We start from the raw sequence: 27,293 nt of genomic DNA on the forward strand, positions 1-27,293 counted from the left end.
TGAACAACATATTTTATGACAATCCAGCCATTACTTTGAGATATATCTTGTTCTCTGCCTGTGGGCCTCATGTGTGTAGTGATCCAATATCCATAGCCCTGCCATTTAACAGTTATCACTGGCCCTTGCTCAGCCTTACTCACCAAGAGCCCAGCTTCCTTGCTAGCAAAGTCACTGATCAGCTTGTTTTTCAGCATCCTCACTTTGTCTTTCTGTGCACCTTCTCTCATTTGCTCCATCCTCATTGGTTCTGCCAGAACTGTCTTTCACCTCTTCCTCCACACCCTGACAAAACTGTATCACTTGAAGAGATTCCTGGCTCTGTAGAGTACATGACTCATATGATAATATATCCTATAATATAATACCATTTGTAATAACAACCAACATTTCAAGTTACTACCATTTTGTCGAAAAAATTAAACAGCACTGAATCCTGCAGAATATTGACCCAAATGACCTGCAGTAGCGTATCACCACCACTAGATGTCAGTAAACGACCATATTTCAGTCTGCATCAAAGCCATGGAGACATACCTTGGACATGACTTGAAGGTATTATTATTAACATTGGCTGTCACTTATACAGACTGAGTCATTCAATGCTTCAAACTGTCCAGCATCCAAGACTACAGGCTGTTTTTGTTTCATATAATGATCATTACGTGGAAAAAATAATTAGTGTTTGAATTCTTATCATTGAAAAGGATTTCATCTGTTTTTCCCCCATAATAATAAAAGACATTCTCACAGACCCCCTATGTTTGCCGGCATTGATTAACATGTTTTTCGGTCTTGAGCGCGCCCTCGTAGGCTCAATAACGACAGCACTGCCCGCGGATACATTGTGAGGCGTACACAGCCGGCCCCAGACTAAATGCTCCAGCATAGGCTCCAATGTGACCGCCCGCTTCAGCCTTACTGTGCCCACTCTTTCTGGCACTTCGGTTCCTTTCCATCTCTCTACATTAGCCAGCAGACGGAACCGTTTGTCATCTCCATTGTGTTCAGGTGATGACATCTTCTCCCAGAAGTCCCCGGTCGTCTTCAGCTCCCTGATGAGGTGTTTTATCACGTTGCTGCCTAGGATGACCTCATCACGTTGACCATCCACTACTAGAACAGGGACAGAGAGGCTGCTGCCTAGGATGAGCTCATCACATTGGACATCCACTACTAGAACAGGGACACTGCTGCCTAGGATGAGCTCATCACATTGGACATCCACTACTAGAACAGGGACACTGCTGCCTAGGATGACCTCATCACGTTGACCATCCACTACTAGAACAGGGACAGAGAGGCTGCTGCCTAGGATGACCTCATCACGTTGACCATCCACTACTAGAACAGGGACAGAGAGGCTGCTGCCTAGGATGAGCTCATCACGTTGACCATCCACTACTAGAACAGGGACAGAGAGGCTGCTGCCATACACAGACCGATTCAATTCACACACACCTACAGGCTTGGTCTTCAACCCCCCACAGCCAACCAACACCTACAGGCTTGGTCTTCAACCCCCCCAGCTAACCAACACCTACAGGCTTGGTCTTCAACCCCCCACAGCTAACCAACACCTACAGGCTTGGTCTTCAACCCCCCCCCCAGCTAACCAACACCTACAGGCTTGGTCTTCAACCCCCCCAGCTAACCAACACCTACAGGCTTGGTCTTCAACCCCCCACAGCCAACCAACACCTACAGACCTGGTCTTCAACCCCCCCACAGCTAACCAACACCTACAGGCTTGGTCTTCAACCCCCCCCCAGCTAACCAACACCTACAGGCTTGGTCTTCAACCCCCCCAGCTAACCAACACCTACAGGCTTGGTCTTCAACCCCCCACAGCTAACCAACACCTACAGGCTTGGTCTTCAACCCCCCCAGCTAACCAACACCTACAGGCTTGGTCTTCAACCCCCCACAGCCAACCAACACCTACAGGCTTGGTCTTCAACCCCCCCAGCTAACCAACACCTACAGGGTTGGTCTTCAACCCCCCACAGCTAACCAACACCTACAGGCTTGGTCTTCAACCCCCCCCAGCTAACCAACACCTACAGGCTTGGTCTTCAACCCCCCCCAGCTAACCAACACCTACAGGCTTGGTCTTCAACCCCCCCCACAGCTAACCAACACCTACAGGCTTGGTCTTCAACCCCCCCCAGCTAACCAACACCTACAGGCTTGGTCTTCAACCCCCCACAGCTAACTAACACCTACAGGGTTGGTCTTCAACCCCCCACAGCTAACCAACACCTACAGGCTTGGTCTTCAACCCCCCCCAGCTAACCAACACCTACAGGCTTGGTCTTCAACCCCCCACAGCTAACTAACACCTACAGGGTTGGTCTTCAACCCCCCACAGCTAACCAACACCTACAGGCTTGGTCTTCAACCCCCCACAGCTAACCAACACCTACAGGCTTGGTCTTCAACCCCCCCAGCTAACCAACACCTACAGGCTTGGTCTTCAACCCCCCGCAGCTAACCAACACCTACAGGCTTGGTCTTCAACCCCCCCACAGCTAACCAACACCTACAGGCTTGGTCTTCAACCCCCCCAGCTAACCAACACCTACAGGCTTGGTCTTCAACCCCCCCAGCCAACCAACACCTACAGGCTTGGTCTTCAACCCCCCCCCCCAGCCAACCAACACCTACAGGCTTGGTCTTCAACCCCCCCCCCCCAGCTAACCAACACCTACAGGCTTGGTCTTCAACCCCCCCCCCCCAGCTAACCAACACCTACAGGCTTGGTCTTCAACCCCCACAGCCAACCAACACCTACAGGCTTGGTCTTCAACCCCCCGTGGCTAACCAACACCACTTCAGTCGGACTGAGGGAGCCACTGTTGAGGACACCTGCTTTCTCAAGGCGTGGCACCAGCATTGAGCTCAATGTGCCATAGAACCGCTGTCAATCATAGCGCTCACCTCTACAGCATCCCCCAGTAACACACTAGTATAGAAAAGTTCATCTTTGTAGGACACTCTCTGTGTATTTTGCATAATGACTTTTTTGTTCGACTTCATTTCATCACAAACACTAGAATATATTGACTCTAAATCTACACCACTATCTGATTGGGGCACCTCACAAGGCCCAGCACTTCCCCCCCAAACCCGTGCGGGCCAGCCAGTTTTCCTGCCGCTGTGTCGTGTTGCTGTTTGACGGAGCGACGGGAGTTACTGATGAAGCGCGAGGACATTCTTGATGTGTGTGTGCCCAGCGGCACAACAGAGGAAGCAGAGGTGGTGTGTTTGACGGAGCGATGGGAGTTACTGATGAAGCGCGAGGACATTCTTGATGTGTGTGTGCCCAGCGGCACAACAGAGGAAGCAGAGGTGGTGTGAATGACAATGATCTATTGTGCTGTGATTTGCATCTCCACACACTTTGCATTGCAAAGACGGGTTCTTCCTTTTCTGGGCCTCCTCTGGAAACGGTTATCATCGTTCAACCCCCCTACAGGTTGCTGTGGCCTCTGATCCAAGACTGATAAAATAAGTTATATGTTGAAAGATAATGGTTAAATAAATTCCACTCTGAAACCATATAATTGTATGAAATTGATTAGAATCATAAAATGATAATCTGATGAGGTGTGTAGTTTTATTCAGAAGTAGATTCTGTCTGAGGAAGACGTAGTATGTGTTAGGATACCTACTGTTTGTGTGTCAGTATGTGTGTAGGATACCTACTGTTTGTGTGGAAGTATGTGTGTAGGATACCTACTGTTTGTGTGGAAGTATGTGTGTAGGATACCTACTGTTTGTGTGGCAGTATGTGTGTAGGATATCTACTGTTTGTGTGGAAGTATGTGTGTAGGATACCTACTGTTTGTGTGGAAGTATGTGTGTAGGATACCTACTGTTTGTGTGGAAGTATGTGTGTAGGATACCTACTGTTTGTGTGGAAGTATGTGTGTAGGATACCTACTGTTTGTGTGGAAGTATGTGTGTAGGATACCTACTGTTTGTGTGGAAGTATGTGTGTAGGATACCTACTGTTTGTGTGGAAGTATGTGTGTAGGATACCTACTGTTTGTGTGGAAGTATGTGTGTAGGATACCTACTGTTTGTGTGGAAGTATGTGTGTAGGATACCTACTGTTGTGTGTCAGTATGTGTGTAGGATACCTACTGTTTGTGTGGAAGTATGTGTGTAGGATACCTACTGTTTGTGTGGAAGTATGTGTGTAGGATACCTACTGTTGTGTGTCAGTATGTGTGTAGGATACCTACTGTTTGTGTGGAAGTATGTGCGTAGGATACCTACTGTTGTGTGGAAGTATGTGTGTAGAATATCTACTGTTTGTGTGTCAGTATGGGCGCAGCTATAAAATGGATGTCTTTGTATAATGGACTTGAGAACGTTCTCTGAATAAACTGTACTATCCTTTTCCAAAGACCTGTTCAAGCAATCATACGACCCAGTGCCTCGGATGAGCCATTTGTGGGCTGCTGCAAGGGGTCCGGGCAGTTTGCAACAGCCGACACTGGCCTACTTACTTCCTGCGTCAGTGTGGTGACCAGTGGGGCCAGCCGCAAGGGACGTGGAGCCTTGCACTTCCTCTGGTACTCCTCCAGCCTGCCATGGACCTCCGCAGCCGTCCACTCATGCAATGGTTTGCACATGAATATCAATGACGGCTCTGGGTTCGGACAGTGCTTGATGAAGATGACAGTCAGAAAACGTGATGGATTGTCTAGCTCCTTGTTCTGCCTCTTCAAACAATCCTCTGCCACCTCTATGGCCCTGTTCAGTCTGATCCAGTAGTCAAATGGAGTCTCACCTTCCACTGGCAACGTAGAATAAACATCAGCTAGGGGCATGTCAGAGTTGATTGTGTCGCTAAAGTGATGCTTCAGAATGTCAAAAACCGGTCTAGGGCCCTGACTTAAGTCACCTTGGTTACTGCGTAGGCTTACTCTTACCATGTCCCGTGCCCGCTCCGTCAGCTTGCCCAAAACTTCATCTGACCTCTCCTGCCAACCATAGCCCTTCTTCTGCATGTACACTAACATGATCTCCTCCCACTTATGCACTGAACCATCCCCCCCTGAAACACACTGGTTCCCTGACATCATTATCCACCTCTACATTTAGACTAGAGCCATCCCCCCTGAAACACACTGGTTCCCTGACATCATTATCCACCTCTATATTTAGACTAGAGCCATCCCCCCTGAAACACACTGGTTCCCTGACATCATTATCCACCGCCTCATTTAGACTAGAGCCATCCCCCCTGAAACACACTGGTTCCCTGACATCATTATCCACCTCTACATTTAGACTAGAGCCATCCCCCCTGAAACACACTGGTTCCCTGACATCATTATCCACCTCTACATTTAGACTAGAGCCATCCCCCCTGAAACACACTGGTTCCCTGACATCATTATCCACCTCTACATTTAGACTAGAGCCATCCCCCCTGAAACACACTGGTTCCCTGACATCATTATCCACCTCTACATTTAGACTAGAGCCATCCCCCCTGAAACACACTGGTTCCCTGACATCATTATCCACCTCTACATTTAGACTAGAGCCATCCCCCCTGAAACACACTGGTTCCCTGACATCATTATCCACCTCTACATTAGACTAGAGCCATCCCCCTGAAACACACTGGTTCCCTGACATCATTATCCACCTCTACATTTAGACTAGAGCCATCCCCCCTGAAACACACTGGTTCCCTGACATCATTATCCACTCTATTAGACTAGAGCCATCCCCCCTGAAACACACTGGTTCCCTGACATCATTATCCACCTCTACATTTAGACTAGAGCCATCCCCCCTGAAACACACTGGTTCCCTGACATCATTATCCACCTCTACATTTAGACTAGAGCCATCCCCCCTGAAACACACTGGTTCCCTGACATCATTATCCACCTCTACATTTAGACTAGAGCCATCCCCCCTGAAACACACTGGTTTCCCTGACATCATTATCCACCTCTACATTTAGACTAGAGCCATCCCCCCTGAAACACACTGGTTCCCTGACATCATTATCCACCTCTACATTTAGACTAGAGCCATCCCCCCTGAAACACACTGGTTCCCTGACATCATTATCCACCTCTACATTTAGACTAGAGCCATCCCCCCTGAAAACACACTGGTTCCCTGACATCATTATCCACCTCTACATTTAGACTAGAGCCATCCCCCCTGAAACACACTGGTTCCCTGACATCATTATCCACCTCTACATTTAGACTAGAGCCATCCCCCCTGAAACACACTGGTTCCCTGACATCATTATCCACCTCTACATTTAGACTAGAGCCATCCCCCCTGAAACACACTGGTTCCCTGACATCATTATCCACCTCTACATTTAGACTAGAGCCATCCCCCCTGAAACACACTGGTTCCCTGACATCATTATCCACCTCTACATTTAGACTAGAGCCATCCCCCCTGAAACACACTGGTTCCCTGACATCATTATCCACCTCTACATTTAGACTAGAGCCATCCCCCCTGAAACACACTGGTTCCCTGACATCATTATCCACCTCTACATTTAGACTAGAGCCATCCCCTCTGAAACACACTGGTTCCCTGACATCATTATCCACCTCTACATTTAGACTAGAGCCATCCCCCCTGAAACACACTGGTTCCCTGACATCATTATCCACCTCTACATTTAGACTAGAGCCATCCCCCCTGAAACACACTGGTTCCCTGACATCATTATCCACCTCTACATTTAGACTAGAGCCATCCCCCCTGAAACACACTGGTTCCCTGACATCATTATCCACCTCTACATTTAGACTAGAGCCATCCCCCCTGAAACACACTGGTTCCCTGACATCATTATCCACCTCTACATTTAGACTAGAGCCATCCCCCCTGAAACACACTGGTTCCCTGACATCATTATCCACCTCTACATTTAGACTAGAGCCATCCCCCCTGAAACACACTGGTTCCCTGACATCATTATCCACCTCTACATTTAGACTAGAGCCATCCCCCCTGAAACACACTGGTTCCCTGACATCATTATCCACCTCTACATTTAGACTAGAGCCATCCCCCCCTGAAACACACTGGTTCCCTGACATTATTATCCACCTCTACATTTAGACTAGAGCCATCCCCCCTGAAACACACTGGTTCCCTGACATCATTATCCACCTCTACATTTAGACTAGAGCCATCCCCCCTGAAACACACTGGTTCCCTGACATCATTATCCACCTCTACATTTAGACTAGAGCCATCCCCCCTGAAACACACTGGTTCCCTGACATCATTATCCACTTCTACATTTAGACTAGAGCCATCCCCCCTGAAACACACTGGTTCCCTGACATCATTATCCACCGCCTCATTTAGACTAGAGCCATCCCCCCCTGAAACACACTGGTTCCCTGACATCATTATCCACCTCTACATTTAGACTAGAGCCATCCCCCCTGAAACACACTGGTTCCCTGACATCATTATCCACCTCTACATTTAGACTAGAGCCACCCCCCCTGAAACACACTGGTTCCCTGACATCATTATCCACCTCTACATTTAGACTAGAGCCATCCCCCCTGAAACACACTGGTTCCCTGACATCATTATCCACCTCTACATTTAGACTAGAGCCATTCCCCCCTGAAACACACTGGTTCCCTGACATCATTATCCACCTCTACATTTAGACTAGAGCCATCCCCCCTGAAACACACTGGTTCCCTGACATCATTATTCACCTCTACATTTAGACTAGAGCCATCCCCCCTGAAACACACTGGTTCCCTGACATCATTATCCACCTCTACATTTAGACTGGAACCATCCCCCCTGAAACACACTGGTTCCCTGACATCATTATCCACCTCTACATTTAGACTAGAGCCATCCCCCCTGAAACACACTGGTTCCCTGACATCATTATCCACCTCTACATTTAGACTAGAGCCATCCCCCCTGAAACACACTGGTTCCCTGACATCATTATCCACCTCTACATTTAGACTAGAGCCACCCCCCCTGAAACACACTGGTTCCCTGACATCATTATCCACCTCTACATTTAGACTAGAGCCATCCCCCCTGAAACACACTTGTTCCCTGACATCATTATCCACCTCTACATTTAGACTAGAGCCATCCCCCCTGAAACACACTGGTTCCCTGACATCATTATCCACCTCTACATTTAGACTAGAGCCATCCCCCCTGAAACACACTGGTTCCCTGACATCATTATCCACCTCTACATTTAGACTAGAGCCATCCCCCCTGAAACACACTGGTTCCCTGACATCATTATCCACCTCTACATTTAGACTAGAGCCATCCCCCCTGAAACACACTGGTTCCCTGACATCATTATCCACCGCCTCATTTAGACTAGAGCCATCCCCCCTGAAACAAACTGGTTCCCTGACATCATTATCCACCTCTACATTTAGACTAGAGCCACCCCCCCTGAAACACACTGGTTCCCTGACATCATTATCCACCTCTACATTTAGACTAGAGCCATCCCCCCTGAAACACACTGGTTCCCTGACATCATTATCCACCTCTACATTTAGACTAGAGCCATCCCCCCTGAAACACACTGGTTCCCTGACATCATTATCCACCTCTACATTTAGACTAGAGCCATCCCCCCTGAAACACACTGGTTCCCTGACATCATTATCCACCTCTACATTTAGACTAGAGCCACCCCCCTGAAACACACTGGTTCCCTGACATCATTATCCACCTCTACATTTAGACTAGAGCCATCCCCCCTGAACACACTGGTTCCCTGACATCATTATCCACCTCTACATTTAGACTAGAGCCATCCCCCCCTGAAACACACTGGTTCCCTGACATCATTATCCACCTCTACATTTAGACTAGAGCCATCCCCCCTGAAACACACTGGTTCCCTGACATCATTATCCACCTCTACATTTAGACTAGAGCCATCCCCCCTGAAACACACTGGTTCCCTGACATCATTATCCACCTCTACATTTAGACTAGAGCCATCCCCCCCTGAAACACACTGGTTCCCTGACATCATTATCCACCTCTACATTTAGACTAGAGCCATCCCCCCTGAAACACACTGGTTCCCTGACATCATTATCCACCTCTACATTTAGACTAGAGCCATCCCCCCTGAAACACACTGGTTCCCTGACATCATTATCCACCTCTACATTTAGACTAGAGCCATCCCCCCTGAAACACACTGGTTCCCTGACATCATTATCCACTTCTACATTTAGACTAGAGCCATCCCCCCTGAAACACACTGGTTCCCTGACATCATTATCCACCGCCTCATTTAGACTAGAGCCATCCCCCCTGAAACACACTGGTTCCCTGACATCATTATCCACCTCTACATTTAGACTAGAGCCATCCCCCCTGAAACACACTGGTTCCCTGACATCATTATCCACCTCTACATTTAGACTAGAGCCACCCCCCCTGAAACACACTGGTTCCCTGACATCATTATCCACCTCTACATTTAGACTAGAGCCATCCCCCCTGAAACACACTGGTTCCCTGACATCATTATCCACCTCTACATTTAGACTAGAGCCATTCCCCCCTGAAACACACTGGTTCCCTGACATCATTATCCACCTCTACATTTAGACTAGAGCCATCCCCCCTGAAACACACTGGTTCCCTGACATCATTATCCACCTCTACATTTAGACTAGAGCCATCCCCCCTGAAACACACTGGTTCCCTGACATCATTATCCACCTCTACATTTAGACTGGAACCATCCCCCCTGAAACACACTGGTTCCCTGACATCATTATCCACCTCTACATTTAGACTAGAGCCATCCCCCCTGAAACACACTGGTTCCCTGACATCATTATCCACCTCTACATTTAGACTAGAGCCATCCCCCCTGAAACACACTGGTTCCCTGACATCATTATCCACCTCTACATTTAGACTAGAGCCACCCCCCCTGAAACACACTGGTTCCCTGACATCATTATCCACCTCTACATTTAGACTAGAGCCATCCCCCCTGAAACACACTTGTTCCCTGACATCATTATCCACCTCTACATTTAGACTAGAGCCATCCCCCCTGAAACACACTGGTTCCCTGACATCATTATCCACCTCTACATTTAGACTAGAGCCATCCCCCCTGAAACACACTGGTTCCCTGACATCATTATCCACCTCTACATTTAGACTAGAGCCATCCCCCCTGAAACACACTGGTTCCCTGACATCATTATCCACCTCTACATTTAGACTAGAGCCATCCCCCCTGAAACACACTGGTTCCCTGACATCATTATCCACCGCCTCATTTAGACTAGAGCCATCCCCCCTGAAACAAACTGGTTCCCTGACATCATTATCCACCTCTACATTTAGACTAGAGCCACCCCCCCTGAAACACACTGGTTCCCTGACATCATTATCCACCTCTACATTTAGACTAGAGCCATCCCCCCTGAAACACACTGGTTCCCTGACATCATTATCCACCTCTACATTTAGACTAGAGCCATCCCCCCTGAAACACACTGGTTCCCTGACATCATTATCCACCTCTACATTTAGACTAGAGCCATCCCCCCTGAAACACACTGGTTCCCTGACATCATTATCCACCTCTACATTTAGACTAGAGCCACCCCCCCTGAAACACACTGGTTCCCTGACATCATTATCCACCTCTACATTTAGACTAGAGCCATCCCCCCTGAAACACTGGTTCCCTGACATCATTATCCACCTCTACATTTAGACTAGAGCCATCCCCCCCTGAAACACACTGGTTCCCTGACATCATTATCCACCTCTACATTTAGACTAGAGCCATCCCCCCTGAAACACACTGGTTCCCTGACATCATTATCCACCTCTACATTTAGACTAGAGCCATCCCCCCTGAAACACACTGGTTCCCTGACATCATTATCCACCTCTACATTTAGACTAGAGCCATCCCCCCAGAAACACACTGGTTCCCTGACATCATTATCCACCTCTACATTTAGACTAGAGCCATCCCCCCTGAAACACACTGGTTCCCTGACATCATTATCCACCTCTACATTTAGACTAGAGCCATCCCCCCTGAAACACACTGGTTCCCTGACATCATTATCCATCTCTACATTTAGACTAGAGCCATCCCCCCTGAAACACACTGGTTCCCTGACATCATTATCCACCTCTACATTTAGACTAGAGCCATCCCCCCTGAAACACACTGGTTCCCTGACATCATTATCCACCTCTACATTTAGACTAGAGCCATCCCCCCTGAAACACACTGGTTCCCTGACATCATTATCCACCTCTACATTTAGACTAGAGCCATCCCCCCCTGAAACACACTGGTTCCCTGACATCATTATCCACCTCTACATTTAGACTAGAGCCACCCCCCCTGAAACACACTGGTTCCCTGACATCATTATCCACCTCTACATTTAGACTAGAGCCATCCTCTCTGAAACACACTGGTTCCCTGACATCATTATCCACCTCTACATTTAGACTAGAGCCATCCCCCCTGAAACACACTGGTTCCCTGACATCATTATCCACCTCTACATTTAGACTAGAGCCATCCCCCCTGAAACACACTGGTTCCCTGACATCATTATCCACCTCTACATTTAGACTAGAGCCATCCCCCCTGAAACACACTGGTTCCCTGACATCATTATCCACCTCTACATTTAGACTAGAGCCATCCCCCCTGAAACACACTGGTTCCCTGACATCATTATCCACCTCTACATTTAGACTAGAGCCATCCCCCCTGAAACACACTGGTTCCCTGACATCATTATCCACCTCTACATTTAGACTAGAGCCATCCCCCCTGAAACACACTGGTTCCCTGACATCATTATCCACCTCTACATTTAGACTAGAGCCATCCCCCCCTGAAACACACTGGTTCCCTGACATCATTATCCACCTCTACATTTAGACTAGAGCCATCCCCCCCTGAAACACACTGGTTCCCTGACATCATTATCCACCTCTACATTTAGACTAGAGCCATCCCCCCTGAAACACACTGGTTCCCTGACATCATTATCCACCTCTACATTTAGACTAGAGCCATCCCCCCTGAAACACACTGGTTCCCTGACATCATTATCCACTTCTACATTTAGACTAGAGCCATCCCCCCTGAAACACACTGGTTCCCTGACATCATTATCCACCGCCTCATTTAGACTAGAGCCATCCCCCCTGAAACACACTGGTTCCCTGACATCATTATCCACCTCTACATTTAGACTAGAGCCATCCCCCCTGAAACACACTGGTTCCCTGACATCATTATCCACCTCTACATTTAGACTAGAGCCACCCCCCCTGAAACACACTGGTTCCCTGACATCATTATCCACCTCTACATTTAGACTAGAGCCATCCCCCCTGAAACACACTGGTTCCCTGACATCATTATCCACCTCTACATTTAGACTAGAGCCATTCCCCCCTGAAACACACTGGTTCCCTGACATCATTATCCACCTCTACATTTAGACTAGAGCCATCCCCCCTGAAACACACTGGTTCCCTGACATCATTATCCACCTCTACATTTAGACTAGAGCCATCCCCCCTGAAACACACTGGTTCCCTGACATCATTATCCACCTCTACATTTAGACTGGAACCATCCCCCCTGAAACACACTGGTTCCCTGACATCATTATCCACCTCTACATTTAGACTAGAGCCATCCCCCCTGAAACACACTGGTTCCCTGACATCATTATCCACCTCTACATTTAGACTAGAGCCATCCCCCCTGAAACACACTGGTTCCCTGACATCATTATCCACCTCTACATTTAGACTAGAGCCACCCCCCCTGAAACACACTGGTTCCCTGACATCATTATCCACCTCTACATTTAGACTAGAGCCATCCCCCCTGAAACACACTTGTTCCCTGACATCATTATCCACCTCTACATTTAGACTAGAGCCATCCCCCCTGAAACACACTGGTTCCCTGACATCATTATCCACCTCTACATTTAGACTAGAGCCATCCCCCCTGAAACACACTGGTTCCCTGACATCATTATCCACCTCTACATTTAGACTAGAGCCATCCCCCCTGAAACACACTGGTTCCCTGACATCATTATCCACCTCTACATTTAGACTAGAGCCATCCCCCCTGAAACACACTGGTTCCCTGACATCATTATCCACCGCCTCATTTAGACTAGAGCCATCCCCCCTGAAACAAACTGGTTCCCTGACATCATTATCCACCTCTACATTTAGACTAGAGCCACCCCCCCTGAAACACACTGGTTCCCTGACATCATTATCCACCTCTACATTTAGACTAGAGCCATCCCCCCTGAAACACACTGGTTCCCTGACATCATTATCCACCTCTACATTTAGACTAGAGCCATCCCCCCTGAAACACACTGGTTCCCTGACATCATTATCCACCTCTACATTTAGACTAGAGCCATCCCCCTTGAAACACACTGGTTCCCTGACATCATTATCCACCTCTACATTTAGACTAGAGCCACCCCCCCTGAAACACACTGGTTCCCTGACATCATTATCCACCTCTACATTTAGACTAGAGCCATCCCCCCTGAAACACTGGTTCCCTGACATCATTATCCACCTCTACATTTAGACTAGAGCCATCCCCCCCTGAAACACACTGGTTCCCTGACATCATTATCCACCTCTACATTTAGACTAGAGCCATCCCCCCTGAAACACACTGGTTCCCTGACATCATTATCCACCTCTACATTTAGACTAGAGCCATCCCCCCTGAAACACACTGGTTCCCTGACATCATTATCCACCTCTACATTTAGACTAGAGCCATCCCCCCAGAAACACACTGGTTCCCTGACATCATTATCCACCTCTACATTTAGACTAGAGCCATCCCCCCTGAAACACACTGGTTCCCTGACATCATTATCCACCTCTACATTTAGACTAGAGCCATCCCCCCTGAAACACACTGGTTCCCTGACATCATTATCCATCTCTACATTTAGACTAGAGCCATCCCCCCTGAAACACACTGGTTCCCTGACATCATTATCCACCTCTACATTTAGACTAGAGCCATCCCCCCTGAAACACACTGGTTCCCTGACATCATTATCCACCTCTACATTTAGACTAGAGCCATCCCCCCTGAAACACACTGGTTCCCTGACATCATTATCCACCTCTACATTTAGACTAGAGCCATCCCCCCCTGAAACACACTGGTTCCCTGACATCATTATCCACCTCTACATTTAGACTAGAGCCATCCCCCCTGAAACACACTGGTTCCCTGACATCATTATCCACCTCTACATTTAGACTAGAGCCATCCCCCCTGAAACACACTGGTTCCCTGACATCATTATCCACCTCTACATTTAGACTAGAGCCATCCCCCCTGAAACACACTGGTTCCCTGACATCATTATCCACCTCTACATTTAGACTAGAGCCATCCCCCCCTGAAACACACTGGTTCCCTGACATCATTATCCACCTCTACATTTAGACTAGAGCCATCCCCCCTGAAACACACTGGTTCCCTGACATCATTATCCACCTCTACATTTAGACTAGAGCCATCCCCCCTGAAACACACTGGTTCCCTGACATCATTATCCACCTCTACATTTAGACTAGAGCCATCCCCCCTGAAACACACTGGTTCCCTGACATCATTATCCACCTCTACATTTAGACTAGAGCCATCCCCCCTGAAACACACTGGTTCCCTGACATCATTATCCACCTCTACATTTAGACTAGAGCCATCCCCCCTGAAACACACTGGTTCCCTGACATCATTATCCACCTCTACATTTAGACTAGAGCCATCCCCCCCTGAAACACACTGGTTCCCTGACATCATTATCCACCTCTACATTTAGACTAGAGCCATCCCCCCTGAAACACACTGGTTCCCTGACATCATTATCCACTTCTACATTTAGACTAGAGCCATCCCCCCTGAAACACACTGGTTCCCTGACATCATTATCCACCGCCTCATTTAGACTAGAGCCATCCCCCCTGAAACAAACTGGTTCCCTGACATCATTATCCACCTCTACATTTAGACTAGAGCCATCCCCCCTGAAACACACTGGTTCCCTGACATCATTATCCACCTCTACATTTAGACTAGAGCCATCCCCCCCTGAAACACACTGGTTCCCTGACATCATTATCCACCTCTACATTTAGACTAGAGCCATCCCCCCTGAAACACACTGGTTCCCTGACATCATTATCCACCTCTACATTTAGACTAGAGCCACCCCCCCTGAAACACACTGGTTCCCTGACATCATTATCCACCTCTACATTTAGACTAGAGCCATCCCCCCTGAAACACACTGGTTCCCTGACATCATTATCCACCTCTACATTTAGACTAGAGCCATCCCCCCTGAAACTCACTGGTTCCCTGACATCATTATCCACCTCTACATTTAGACTAGAGCCATCCCCCCTGAAACACACTGGTTCCCTGACATCATTATCCACCTCTACATTTAGACTAGAGCCATCCCCCCTGAAACACACTGGTTCCCTGACATCATTATCCACCGCTACATTTAGACTAGAGCCATCCCCCCTGAAACACACTGGTTCCCTGACATCATTATCCACCTCTACATTTAGACTAGAGCCACCCCCCCTGAAACACACTGGTTCCCTGACATCATTATCCACCTCTACATTTAGACTAGAGCCATCCCCCCTGAAACACACTGGTTCCCTGACATCATTATCCACCTCTACATTTAGACTGGAACCATCCCCCCTGAAACACACTGGTTCCCTGACATCATTATCCACCTCTACATTTAGACTAGAGCCATCCCCCCTGAAACACACTGGTTCCCTGACATCATTATCCACCTCTACATTTAGACTAGAGCCATCCCCCCTGAAACACACTGGTTCCCTGACATCATTATCCACCTCTACATTTAGACTAGAGCCATCCCCCCTGAAACACACTGGTTCCCTGACATCATTATCCACCTCTACATTTAGACTAGAGCCATCCCCCCTGAAACACACTGGTTCCCTGACATCATTATCCACCTCTACATTTAGACTAGAGCCATCCTCTCTGAAACACACTGGTTCCCTGACATCATTATCCACCTCTACATTTAGACTAGAGCCATCCCCCCTGAAACACACTGGTTCCCTGACATCATTATCCACCTCTACATTTAGACTAGAGCCATCCCCCCTGAAACACACTGGTTCCCTGACATCATTATCCACCTCTACATTTAGACTAGAGCCATCCCCCCTGAAACAAACTGGTTCCCTGACATCATTATCCACCTCTACATTTAGACTAGAGCCATCCCCCCTGAAACACACTGGTTCCCTGACATCATTATCCACCTCTACATTTAGACTAGAGCCATCCCCCCCTGAAACACACTGGTTCCCTGACATCATCATCCACCTCTACATTTAGACTAGAGCCATCCCCCCTGAAACACACTGGTTCCCTGACATCATTATCCACCTCTACATTTAGACTGGAACCATCCCCCCTGAAACACACTGGTTCCCTGACATCATTATCCACCTCTACATTTAGACTAGAGCCATCCCCCCTGAAACACACTGGTTCCCTGACATCATTATCCACCTCTACATTTAGACTAGAGCCACCCCCCCTGAAACACACTGGTTCCCTGACATCATTATCCACCTCTACATTTAGACTAGAGCCATCCCCCCTGAAACACACTGGTTCCCTGACATCATTATCCACCTCTACATTTAGACTAGAGCCATCCCCCCTGAAACACACTGGTTCCCTGACATCATTATCCACCTCTACATTTAGACTAGAGCCATCCCCCCCTGAAACACACTGGTTCCCTGACATCATTATCCACCTCTACATTTAGACTAGAGCCATCCCCCCTGAAACACACTGGTTCCCTGACATCATTATCCACCTCTACATTTAGACTAGAGCTGGCCCCAACCTTGGTACCACCAACATTATCTTCCTTCTGAAGTCCCACCCCATCTCCCATATCCTTTGATTCATTATCTTCCTTCTGAAGTCCCACCCCATCTCCCATAGCCTTTGATTCATTATCTTCCTTCTGAAGTCCCACCCCATCTCTCATAACCTTTGATTCATTATCTTCCTTCTGAAGTCCCACTCCATCTCCCATAGCCTTGATTCATTATCTTCCTTCTGAAGTCCCACTCCATCTCCTATAGCCTTTGATTCATTATCTTCCTTCTGAAGTCCCACTCCATCTCCCATAGCTTTTGATTCATTATCTTCCTTCTGAAGACCCACTCCATCTCCCATAGCCTTTGATTCATTATCTTCCTTCTGAAGACCCACTCCATCTCCCATAGCCTTTGATTCATTATCTTCCTTCTGAAGTCCCACTCCATCTCCCAAAGCCTTTGATTCATTATCTTCCTTCTGAAGTCCCACTCCATCTCCCATAGCCTTTGATTCATTATCTTCCTTCTGAAGACCCACTCCATCTCCCATAGTCTTTGATTCATTATCTTCCTTCTGAAGTCCCACTCCATCTCCCATAGCCTTTGATTCATTATCTTCCTTCTGAAGTCCCACTCCATCTCCCATAGCCTTTGATTCATTATCTTCCTTCTGAAGTCCCACTCCATCTCCCATAGCCTTTGATTCATTATCTTCCTTCTGAAGTCCCACCCCATCTCCCATAGCCTTTGATTCATTATCTTCCTTCTGAAGACCCACCCCATCTCCCATAGCCTTTGATTCATTATCTTCCTTCTGAAGACCCACCCCATCTCCCATAGCCTTTGATTCATTATCTTCCTTCTGAAGACCCACCCCATCTCCCATAGCCTTTGATTCATTATCTTCCTTCTGAAGACCCACCCCATCTCCCATAGCCTTTGATTCATTATCTTCCTTGTGAAGACCCACCCCATCTCCCATAGCCTTTGATTCATTATCTTCCTTCTGAAGACCCACCCCATCTCCCATAGCCTTTGATTCATTATCTTCCTTCTGAAGACCCACCCCATCTCCCATAGCCTTTGATTCATTATCTTCCTTCTGAAGACCCACCCCATCTCCCATAGCCTTTGATTCATTATCTTCCTTCTGAAGACCCACCCCATCTCCCATAGCCTTTGATTCATTATCTTCCTTCTGAAGACCCACCCCATCTCCCATAGCCTTTGATTCATTATCTTCCTTCTGAAGACCCACCCCATCTCCCATAGCCTTTGATTCATTATCTTCCTTCTGAAGACCCACCCCATCTCCCATAGCCTTTGATTCATTATCTTCCTTCTGAAGACCCACCCCATCTCCCATAGCCTTTGATTCATTATCTTCCTTCTGAAGACCCACCCCATCTCCCATAGCCTTTGATTCATTATCTTCCTTCTGAAGACCCACCCCATCTCCCATAGCCTTTGATTCATTATCTTCCTTCTGAAGACCCACCCCATCTCCCATAGTCTTTGATTCATTATCTTCCTTCTGAAGACCCATCCCATCTCCCATAGCCTTTGATTCATTATCTTCCTTCTGAAGACCCACCCCATCTCCCATAGCCTTTGATTCATTATCTTCCTTCTGAAGACCCACCCCATCTCCCATAGCCTTTGATTCATTATCTTCCTTCTGAAGACCCACCCCATCTCCCATAGCCTTTGATTCATTATCTTCCTTCTGAAGACCCACCCCATCTCCCATAGCCTTTGATTCATTATCTTCCTTCTGAAGACCCACCCCATCTCCCATAGCCTTTGATTCATTATCTTCCTTCTGAAGACCCACCCCATCTCCCATAGCCTTTGATTCATTATCTTCCTTCTGAAGACCCACCCCATCTCCCATAGCCTTTGATTCATTATCTTCCTTCTGAAGTCCCACTCCATCTCCCATAGCCTTTGATTCATTATCTTCCTTCTGAAGACCCACTCCATCTCCCATAGCCTTTGATTCATTATCTTCCTTCTGAAGACCCACTCCATCTCCCATAGCCTTTGACTCATTATCTTCCTTCTGTAGTCCCACTCCATCTCCCATAGCCTTTGATTCATTATCTTCCTTCTGAAGTCCCACTCCATCTCCCATAGCCTTTGATTCCAAATAATAGTCAATATTTCCACCTATGGAGTAACCCATCTGCTTAACAATGCCTCCAGGAAATCCATAGACACACATTCCTAGGACGAGGTGAAGCTGGCTGGAATGCACTGAGTTGAGGTAGCTGTAAATCTTGTGGAAGGTGCACACTTGCCTGTGCAGTTGGCCTGGCCAGAGGTGTGGAAGTAACTGGAGAAATTGCAGCCCTCCTACCCACTGGCAGTGAAGGGTTAAACATGAGAACTCCCCTACCGCTCCCAAAACGCTCCATTAAAAAAATGTAAAAAATAAACTGCCGTTTATTTCTGTTGTTAAATGGGAAACAGCACGGTAGTTGTGCAGGGCTTAACAGTATTGATGGCTGTCGATGGCAAAATCTGTAGCATGAAGACAACTGTGTTAGCAGTGGCTTATCATGACATCGGTGTATGCTAGTTAACACACTTATTTACAGCAATCATATGCCAAAGCACATCCCAGAAAGCACCTCAATCCCTAACAGGTACCATTTACCCACACATGTATAAATCAGTAACGTACAGCAAACTTGTACAAGTTGTAAAATAGAAAACAGTATTCAGAATGTGACCTACCACTTGCATCACATTTTCCTACTGGGAAGACCTGACGTTCGCCATCTCCCCCTATCTGCAAGCGGGGCCAATCACAACACACCTTATTGTCATCAGAGTTGAACTAACCAGTAAGAATGCTTGAACATTAAATACACATTTCTTTAGAGGCAAGTGGAAACATAACCAACCCTGTTACGTATGTTAATAGAATTTGTTCTCCCCAATAGTAAAGTTTGTCCAACTAGTTTTTCTCCATACCTCTAAATACCATCTTATTAGATGGAGCCATTTCCCCCCATTAGTTTGGGATTCAGACCTGCAGTCATCTTGATTTCAGACACTTTGGAGAAGTGTTCCACAGGCAGTAAATCTATTGTAGAATAAATGGAACCTGGATCCATTTCATTCTATTAACATGGTTTATGTGTTATAGCAGTAATGGGGTTAAACTGATATTAAAATGACAACTCCATAGGTGGTACCAGGTCAGGGGAGTTCATCTCTGCTCCCAGCATCCCTGGGACAGTACTGATCAACATAGCTGACCTGATGCAGAGGTGGACCAGTGATGTTTTCTTCTCAGTGGTGAGACTTGCCCTTCCATTTGACACACCTTTACCTGATGAGATCGTTACAGGCTTATTGCACGTGAAAACAGACCTGCGTTAAAATAATGTTGAATGCTTAATAAGCAGTGTTTGATTGAGTTTGTTGTAATGGAACCAATAGAAACGTCCTAAAAGTACAAACAAACCCCGCCCACCTGGAGGACTACAGGAAATGCTCAAAGTATTTGTAAGATTTCAAATAGTATTTGAATCCGGGGTCGTATTCGTTAGAGAACACTGTAGCAAAACATTTAGCAACATAATTATTTTAGTTCAGTTAGTCCCTCCCTGTTTCAGTTCATTTTCTTCAGTTTGGTGCCTCGTGGATATGATTCAGGTCTCCATGGAAACATCAATGTAAATTCACCATTGATTTTTACTCCTCACTTTCACTTTCAGGTCCATAGGGTTTTACTGCCCCCTGCTGGAGACTGGAGCACACTGCAGTCCCTTTCAGGTCCACAGGGTTTTACTGCCCCCTGCTGGAGAATGGAGGACACTGCAGTCCCTTTCAGGTCCATAGGGTTTTACTGCCCCCTGCTGGAGACTGGAGCACACTGCAGTCCCTTTCAGGTCCATAGGGTTTTACTGTCCCCTGCTGGAGACTGGAGCACACTGCAGTCCCTTTCAGGTCCATAGGGTTTTACTGTCCCCTGCTGGAGACTGGAGCACACTGCAGTCCCTTTCAGGTCCATAGGGTTTTACTGCCCCCTGCTGGAGACTGGAGCACACTGCAGTCCCTTTCAGGTCCATAGGGTTTTACTGCCCCCTGTTGGAGACTGGAGCACAACATAGGGTTTTACTGCCCCCTGTTGGAGACTGGAGCACACTGCAGTCCCTTTCAGGTCCATAGGGTTTTACTGCCCCCTGCTGGAGACTGGAGCACACTGCAGTCCCTTTCAGGTCCATAGGGTTTTACTGCCCCCTGCTGGAGACTGGAGCACACTGCAGTCCCTGGCTTTCTTTGTGCAGCCGGATGATGAGGCCCTCATCAATACAGGTACTGTATGTAGAACCATAGTAAAGCCCAGTATGGACTATCAATACAGGTACTGTATGTAGAACCATAGTAAAGACCAGTATGGACTATCAATACAGGTACTGTATGTAGAACCATAGTAAAGCCCAGTATGGACTATCAATACAGGTACTGTATGTAGAACCATAGTAAAGCCCAGTATGGACTATCAATACAGATACTGTATGTAGAACCATAGTAAAGACCAGTATGGACTATCAATACAGGTACTGTATGTAGAACCATAGTAAAGCCCAGTATGGACTATCAATACAGGTACTGTATGTAGAACCATAGTAAAGACCAGTATGGACTATCAATACAGGTACTGTATGTAGAACCATAGTAAAGACCAGTATGGACTATCAATACAGGTACTGTATGTAGAACCATAGTAAAGACCAGTATGGACTATCAATACAGGTACTGTATGTAGAACCATAGTAAAGCCCAGTATGGACTATCAATACAGATACTGTATGTAGAACCATAGTAAAGACCAGTATGGACTATCAATACAGGTACTGTATGTAGAACCATAGTAAAGACCAGTATGGACTATCAATACAGGTACTGTATGTAGAACCATAGTAAACACTACTTTAGACCTGGTCAGAAGCACCGTAGTGCACTACGTTGGGAATAGGGAACCATTTGGAACAGAGACAGTAATTCCCCTGAACATCTTCCTCTTCCTCATGTGGTTTCTTGAACAGCCCTTCACTCCTCCAATCTTCCTCCCCTCCTCCCTTTTCATTCTATTCTATCAGCCACACCACTAGCTCACCTCCACACAATCCATTTACAAGTTAAAGACACACCTTGGAATAAATAACAAAGGAAAACTATTACTAGATGAAGTTTAGTGTTTTTTATTATTTCCCATCACCATAAATCATATTTAATCACTGAACAGTAGCAGACCTAACTTCATCTGTTCCTGACTCTGGATAGTGGATTAAAAAGACCATCAATCTCCAATGATATTAAAGTACTATTCTGAACATTACTGATATACTGAGTGGCAAGTCAAGATATCTGCTGGTTTTATTGTTTGGTCAATAGCACCACCTGCTGGACAGGTTTAATGTTGCTGGACTGAGCAGTATGGGAGGATGAAAGATGACACATTTAGGGACGGTTTCCTGGACATCTACATTGAACATACTTTTTAGTCCAGGACTAGGATTAATCTGTGTCTGGGAAACCAGTCCATATAGTTTAGTAGAAAGTAAGTGATACCAGCTTGTAGTGGGCTGACTAGTCCTGAATTGTCCTTTAGTTCCTGGACCATTTTCCATGCAGCTCCAGGTGACAGAGAACACATCAATTAGGACCAACAAGCTGATCAATGATACTGAGGAGAATTACATAGAGACAGAGAACCAACTGAGAAAACATATCAATGGTTCTGAATGACAACCAATATACATCAACACCAGACATCACGATTCATGGAAATGTACAAGATTAAAACATTGTAATTACAAAAATATGAATACCTTGAATTTAAATTCATAACATCTTCTGAAGATCAAATCAGTTAAATCATTGTAGATAAAACAGAGCAGAATGAATCATCACATCTGGGGACCATCACCGCCAGCATGACTAGTATCTATGTGGACCCTACTACAGTTTAACCAGCTCAGCTATAGACTACACCAGCATGACTAGTATCTATGTGGACCCTACTACAGTTTAACCAGCTCAGCTATAGACTACACCAGCATGACTAGTATCTATGTGGACCCTACTACAGTTTAACCAGCTCAGCTATAGACTACACCAGCATGACTAGTATCTATGTGGACCCTACTACAGTTTAACCAGCTCAGCTATAGACTACACCAGCATGACTAGTATCTATGTGGACTCTACTACAGTTTAACCAGCTCAGCTATAGACTACACCAGCATGACTAGTATCTATGTGGACCCTACTACAGTTTAACCAGCTCAGCTATAGACTACACCAGCATGACTAGTATCTATGTGGACCCTACTACAGTTTAACCTGCTCAGCTATAGACTACACCAGCATGACTAGTATCTATGTGGACCCTACTACAGTTTAACCAGCTCAGCTATAGACTACACCAGCATGACTAGTATCTATGTGGACCCTACTACAGTTTAACCAGCTCAGCTATAGACTACACCAGCATGACTAGTATCTATGTGGACCCTACTACAGTTTAACCAGCTCAGCTATAGACTACACCAGCATGACTAGTATCTATGTGGACCCTACTACAGTTTAACCAGCTCAGCTATAGACTACACCAGCATGACTAGTATCTATGTGGACCCTACTACAGTTTAACCAGCTCAGCTATAGACTACACCAGCATGACTAGTATCTATGTGGACCCTACTACAGTTTAACCAGCTCAGCTATAGACTACACCAGCATGACTAGTATCTATGTGGACCCTACTACAGTTTAACCAGCTCAGCTATAGACTACACCAGCATGACTAGTATCTATGTGGACCCTACTACAGTTTAACCAGCTCAGCTATAGACTACACCAGCATGACTAGTATCTATGTTGACCCTACTACAGTTTAACCAGCTCAGCTATAGACTACACCAGCATGACTAGTATCTATGTGGACCCTACTACAGTTTAACCTGCTCAGCTATAGACTACACCAGCATGACTAGTATCTATGTGGACCCTACTACAGTTTAACCAGCTCAGCTATAGACTACACCAGCATGACTAGTATCTATGTGGACCCTACTACAGTTTAACCAGCTCAGCTATAGACTACACCAGCATGACTAGTATCTATGTGGACCCTACTACAGTTTAACCAGCTCAGCTATAGACTACACCAGCATGACTAGTATCTATGTGGACCCTACTACAGTTTAACCAGCTCAGCTATAGACTACACCAGCATGACTAGTATCTATGTGGACCCTACTACAGTTTAACCAGCTCAGCTATAGACTACACCAGCATGACTAGTATCTATGTGGACCCTACTACAGTTTAACCAGCTCAGCTATAGACTACACCAGCATGACTAGTATCTATGTGGACCCTACTACAGTTTAACCAGCTCAGCTATAGACTACACCAGCATGACTAGTCTCTATGTGGACCCTACTACAGTTTAACCAGCTCAGCCATAGACTACACCAGCATGACTAGTATCTATGTGGACCCTACTACAGTTTAACCAGCTCAGCTATAGACTACACCAGCATGACTAGTATCTATGTGGACCCTACTACAGTTTAACCAGTTCAACTATAGACTACACCAGCATGACTAGTATCTATGTGGACCCTACTACAGTTTAACCAGCTCAGCTATAGACTACACCAGCATGACTAGTATCTATGTGGACCCTACTACAGTTTAACCAGCTCAGCTATAGACTACACCAGCATGACTAGTATCTATGTGGACCCTACTACAGTTTAACCAGCTCAGCTATAGACTACACCAGCATGACTAGTCTCTATGTGGACCCTACTACAGTTTAACCAGCTCAGCTATAGACTACACCAGCATGACTAGTATCTATGTGGACCCTACTACAGTTTAACCAGTTCAACTATAGACTACACCAGCATGACTAGTATCTATGTGGACCCTACTACAGTTTAACCAGCTCAGCTATAGACTACACCAGCATGACTAGTATCTATGTGGACCCTACTACAGTTTAACCAGCTCAGCTATAGACTACACCAGCATGACTAGTATCTATGTGGACCCTACTACAGTTTAACCAGCTCAGCTATAGACTACACCAGCATGACTAGTATCTATGTGGACCCTACTACAGTTTAACCAGCTCAGCTATAGACTACACCAGCATGACTAGTATCTATGTGGACCCTACTACAGTTTAACCAGCTCAGCTATAGACTACACCAGCATGACTAGTATCTATGTGTCCCCTACTACAGTTTAACCAGCTCAGCTATAGACTACACCAGCATGACTAGTATCTATGTGGACCCTACTACAGTTTAACCAGCTCAGCTATAGACTACACCAGCATGACTAGTATCTATGTGGACCCTACTACAGTTTAACCAGCTCAGTTATAGACTACACCAGCATGACTAGTATCTATGTGGACCCTACTACAGTTTAACCAGCTCAGCTATAGACTACACCAGCATGACTAGTATCTATGTGGACCCTACTACAGTTTAACCAGCTCAGATATAGACTACACCAGCATGACTAGTATCTATGTGGACCCTACTACAGTTTAACCAGCTCAGCTATAGACTACACCAGCATGACTAGTATCTATGTGGACCCTACTACAGTTTAACCAGCTCAGCTATAGACTACACCAGCATGACTAGTATCTATGTGGACCCTACTACAGTTTAACCAGCTCAGCAGTACCATCGAGATGAAACCCAGGATAGAGGGGCTGAGTGAATGTGGTCTGGACTCTGTGGAGGAGGGTCATTGTGTCAGAGACACTGTAGAAGGACAGAGTACCTGCCTTGTGATCCAGGTACACTCCTACTCTGGAGGACTGAGGGCCTGATACTTTAGTCTCAACATTATTGTGTATGAAACAATAACCACCACTAGAGCACAGTAAACTCCAGGACTTGTTATTGAATCCAAATATATGACCTTTTCCTCTCCCTGTTCTGCTGATGTCTTTATATGAGACTGCTGTATCAACATCACCAGTCCACTCCACCTCCCAGTAACAGCGTCCAGACAGACCCTCTCTACACAGAACCTGCAACGTGTTGGTGAATCTGTCTGGATGATCAGGATATGGTTGGACTTGGCCTGTATAGGTCACCTTTCTGTTCCCTTCAGACAGAGAGAGGTCTTTGTGTGCTGTGTTTGGGTCCAGTGTGAGCTGACAGGAATCTGGGAGAAGAGCAGAGCAGAGACCAATGAGGGGAGTCAGAACAATAAGTTAAGTCAGATACTGTATCTACCCTGTCTTTGATTAGAGCACAGCAGAGATCAAATCAGAGACATATGAGCAGTCAGATAGATACCCAGTCTTTGATTAGATCTACTATTGCTATATATTTCTAGAGGGATTGTTAGGAGTGTCAGTAAAAAGAGACTGTTAGTTACTTCACAATAAAGAGACTCACATTGTAACAACTGTTCTCTGGTCTTGGGCTCTGGAGGCAGTACAACATCCACTATATTCACTACAGACACACAAACACATTGACAGAGAGAGGGAATGTTATCATCAGACCATATTCCACATGTATATGACTAGTAGGGAACTTTCAATGGTCTAAAGTTGATGTTCTTATTGTTTTCAACACACCTGTAGTGGAGATCTTGGTCCATTCTCCTTTAAGGAAGTCTTCTAGTTTCTCTCTCAGTTCAGACACAGTCTTACTCACATCTCCAAAGTACTGAAGAGGACGGACAACGATGCTGGGTAAGTCTGAAGATACACTGATACTGGAGAGAGACTGATAACTCTGGAGAGAGAGAGAGAGAGAGAGGGACGGACAGAGAGAGACAGAGAGAGAGAGAGAGAGAGAGAGAGACAGAGAGAGACAGAGAGAGAGAGACAGAGAGAGAGAGACAGAGAGAGACAGAGAGAGAGAGACAGAGAGAGAGAGACAGAGAGAGAGAGAGAGAGAGAGAGAGAGAGAGAGAGAGACAGAGAGAGAGAGAGAGAGACAGAGAGAGACAGAGAGAGAGAGACAGAGAGAGAGAGACAGAGAGAGAGAGACAGAGAGAGAGAGACAGAGAGAGAGAGACAGAGAGAGACAGAGAGAGACAGAGAGAGACAGAGAGAGACAGAGAGAGACAGAGAGAGACAGAGAGAGACAGAGAGACAGAGAGAGAGACAGAGAGAGAGACAGAGAGAGAGACAGAGAGAGAGACAGAGAGAGAGACAGAGAGAGAGAGACAGAGAGAGAGAGACAGAGAGAGAG

General features: G+C 46.4%; 2 protein-coding genes across 2 annotated transcripts in view; one reads left to right on the forward strand and one right to left on the reverse strand.

Annotated features, from left to right (window-relative positions):
- LOC120041005 overlaps positions 1-27,293 on the forward strand; it is a 220,468-nt gene that overhangs the window by 5,029 nt on the left and 188,146 nt on the right. The gene's annotated exons all lie outside the window — the stretch shown is intronic.
- Positions 25,665-27,293, reverse strand: part of LOC120041020 (tripartite motif-containing protein 16-like) — a 10,781-nt gene continuing 9,152 nt past the window's right edge. The window contains exons 4-6 of the mRNA XM_038985988.1: positions 26,672-26,831; positions 26,487-26,546; positions 25,665-26,250 (exon numbers count right to left, since the gene is read on the reverse strand). Coding sequence (XP_038841916.1) covers positions 25,736-26,250; positions 26,487-26,546; positions 26,672-26,831 — 735 coding nt within the window. The 3' untranslated portion in view covers positions 25,665-25,735. The remainder of the gene's footprint in view (positions 26,251-26,486; positions 26,547-26,671; positions 26,832-27,293) is intronic.

The sequence above is a fragment of the Salvelinus namaycush genome, unplaced genomic scaffold, assembly GCF_016432855.1.
Source record: "Salvelinus namaycush isolate Seneca unplaced genomic scaffold, SaNama_1.0 Scaffold4, whole genome shotgun sequence".
Lineage (NCBI taxonomy): Eukaryota > Metazoa > Chordata > Actinopteri > Salmoniformes > Salmonidae > Salvelinus > Salvelinus namaycush.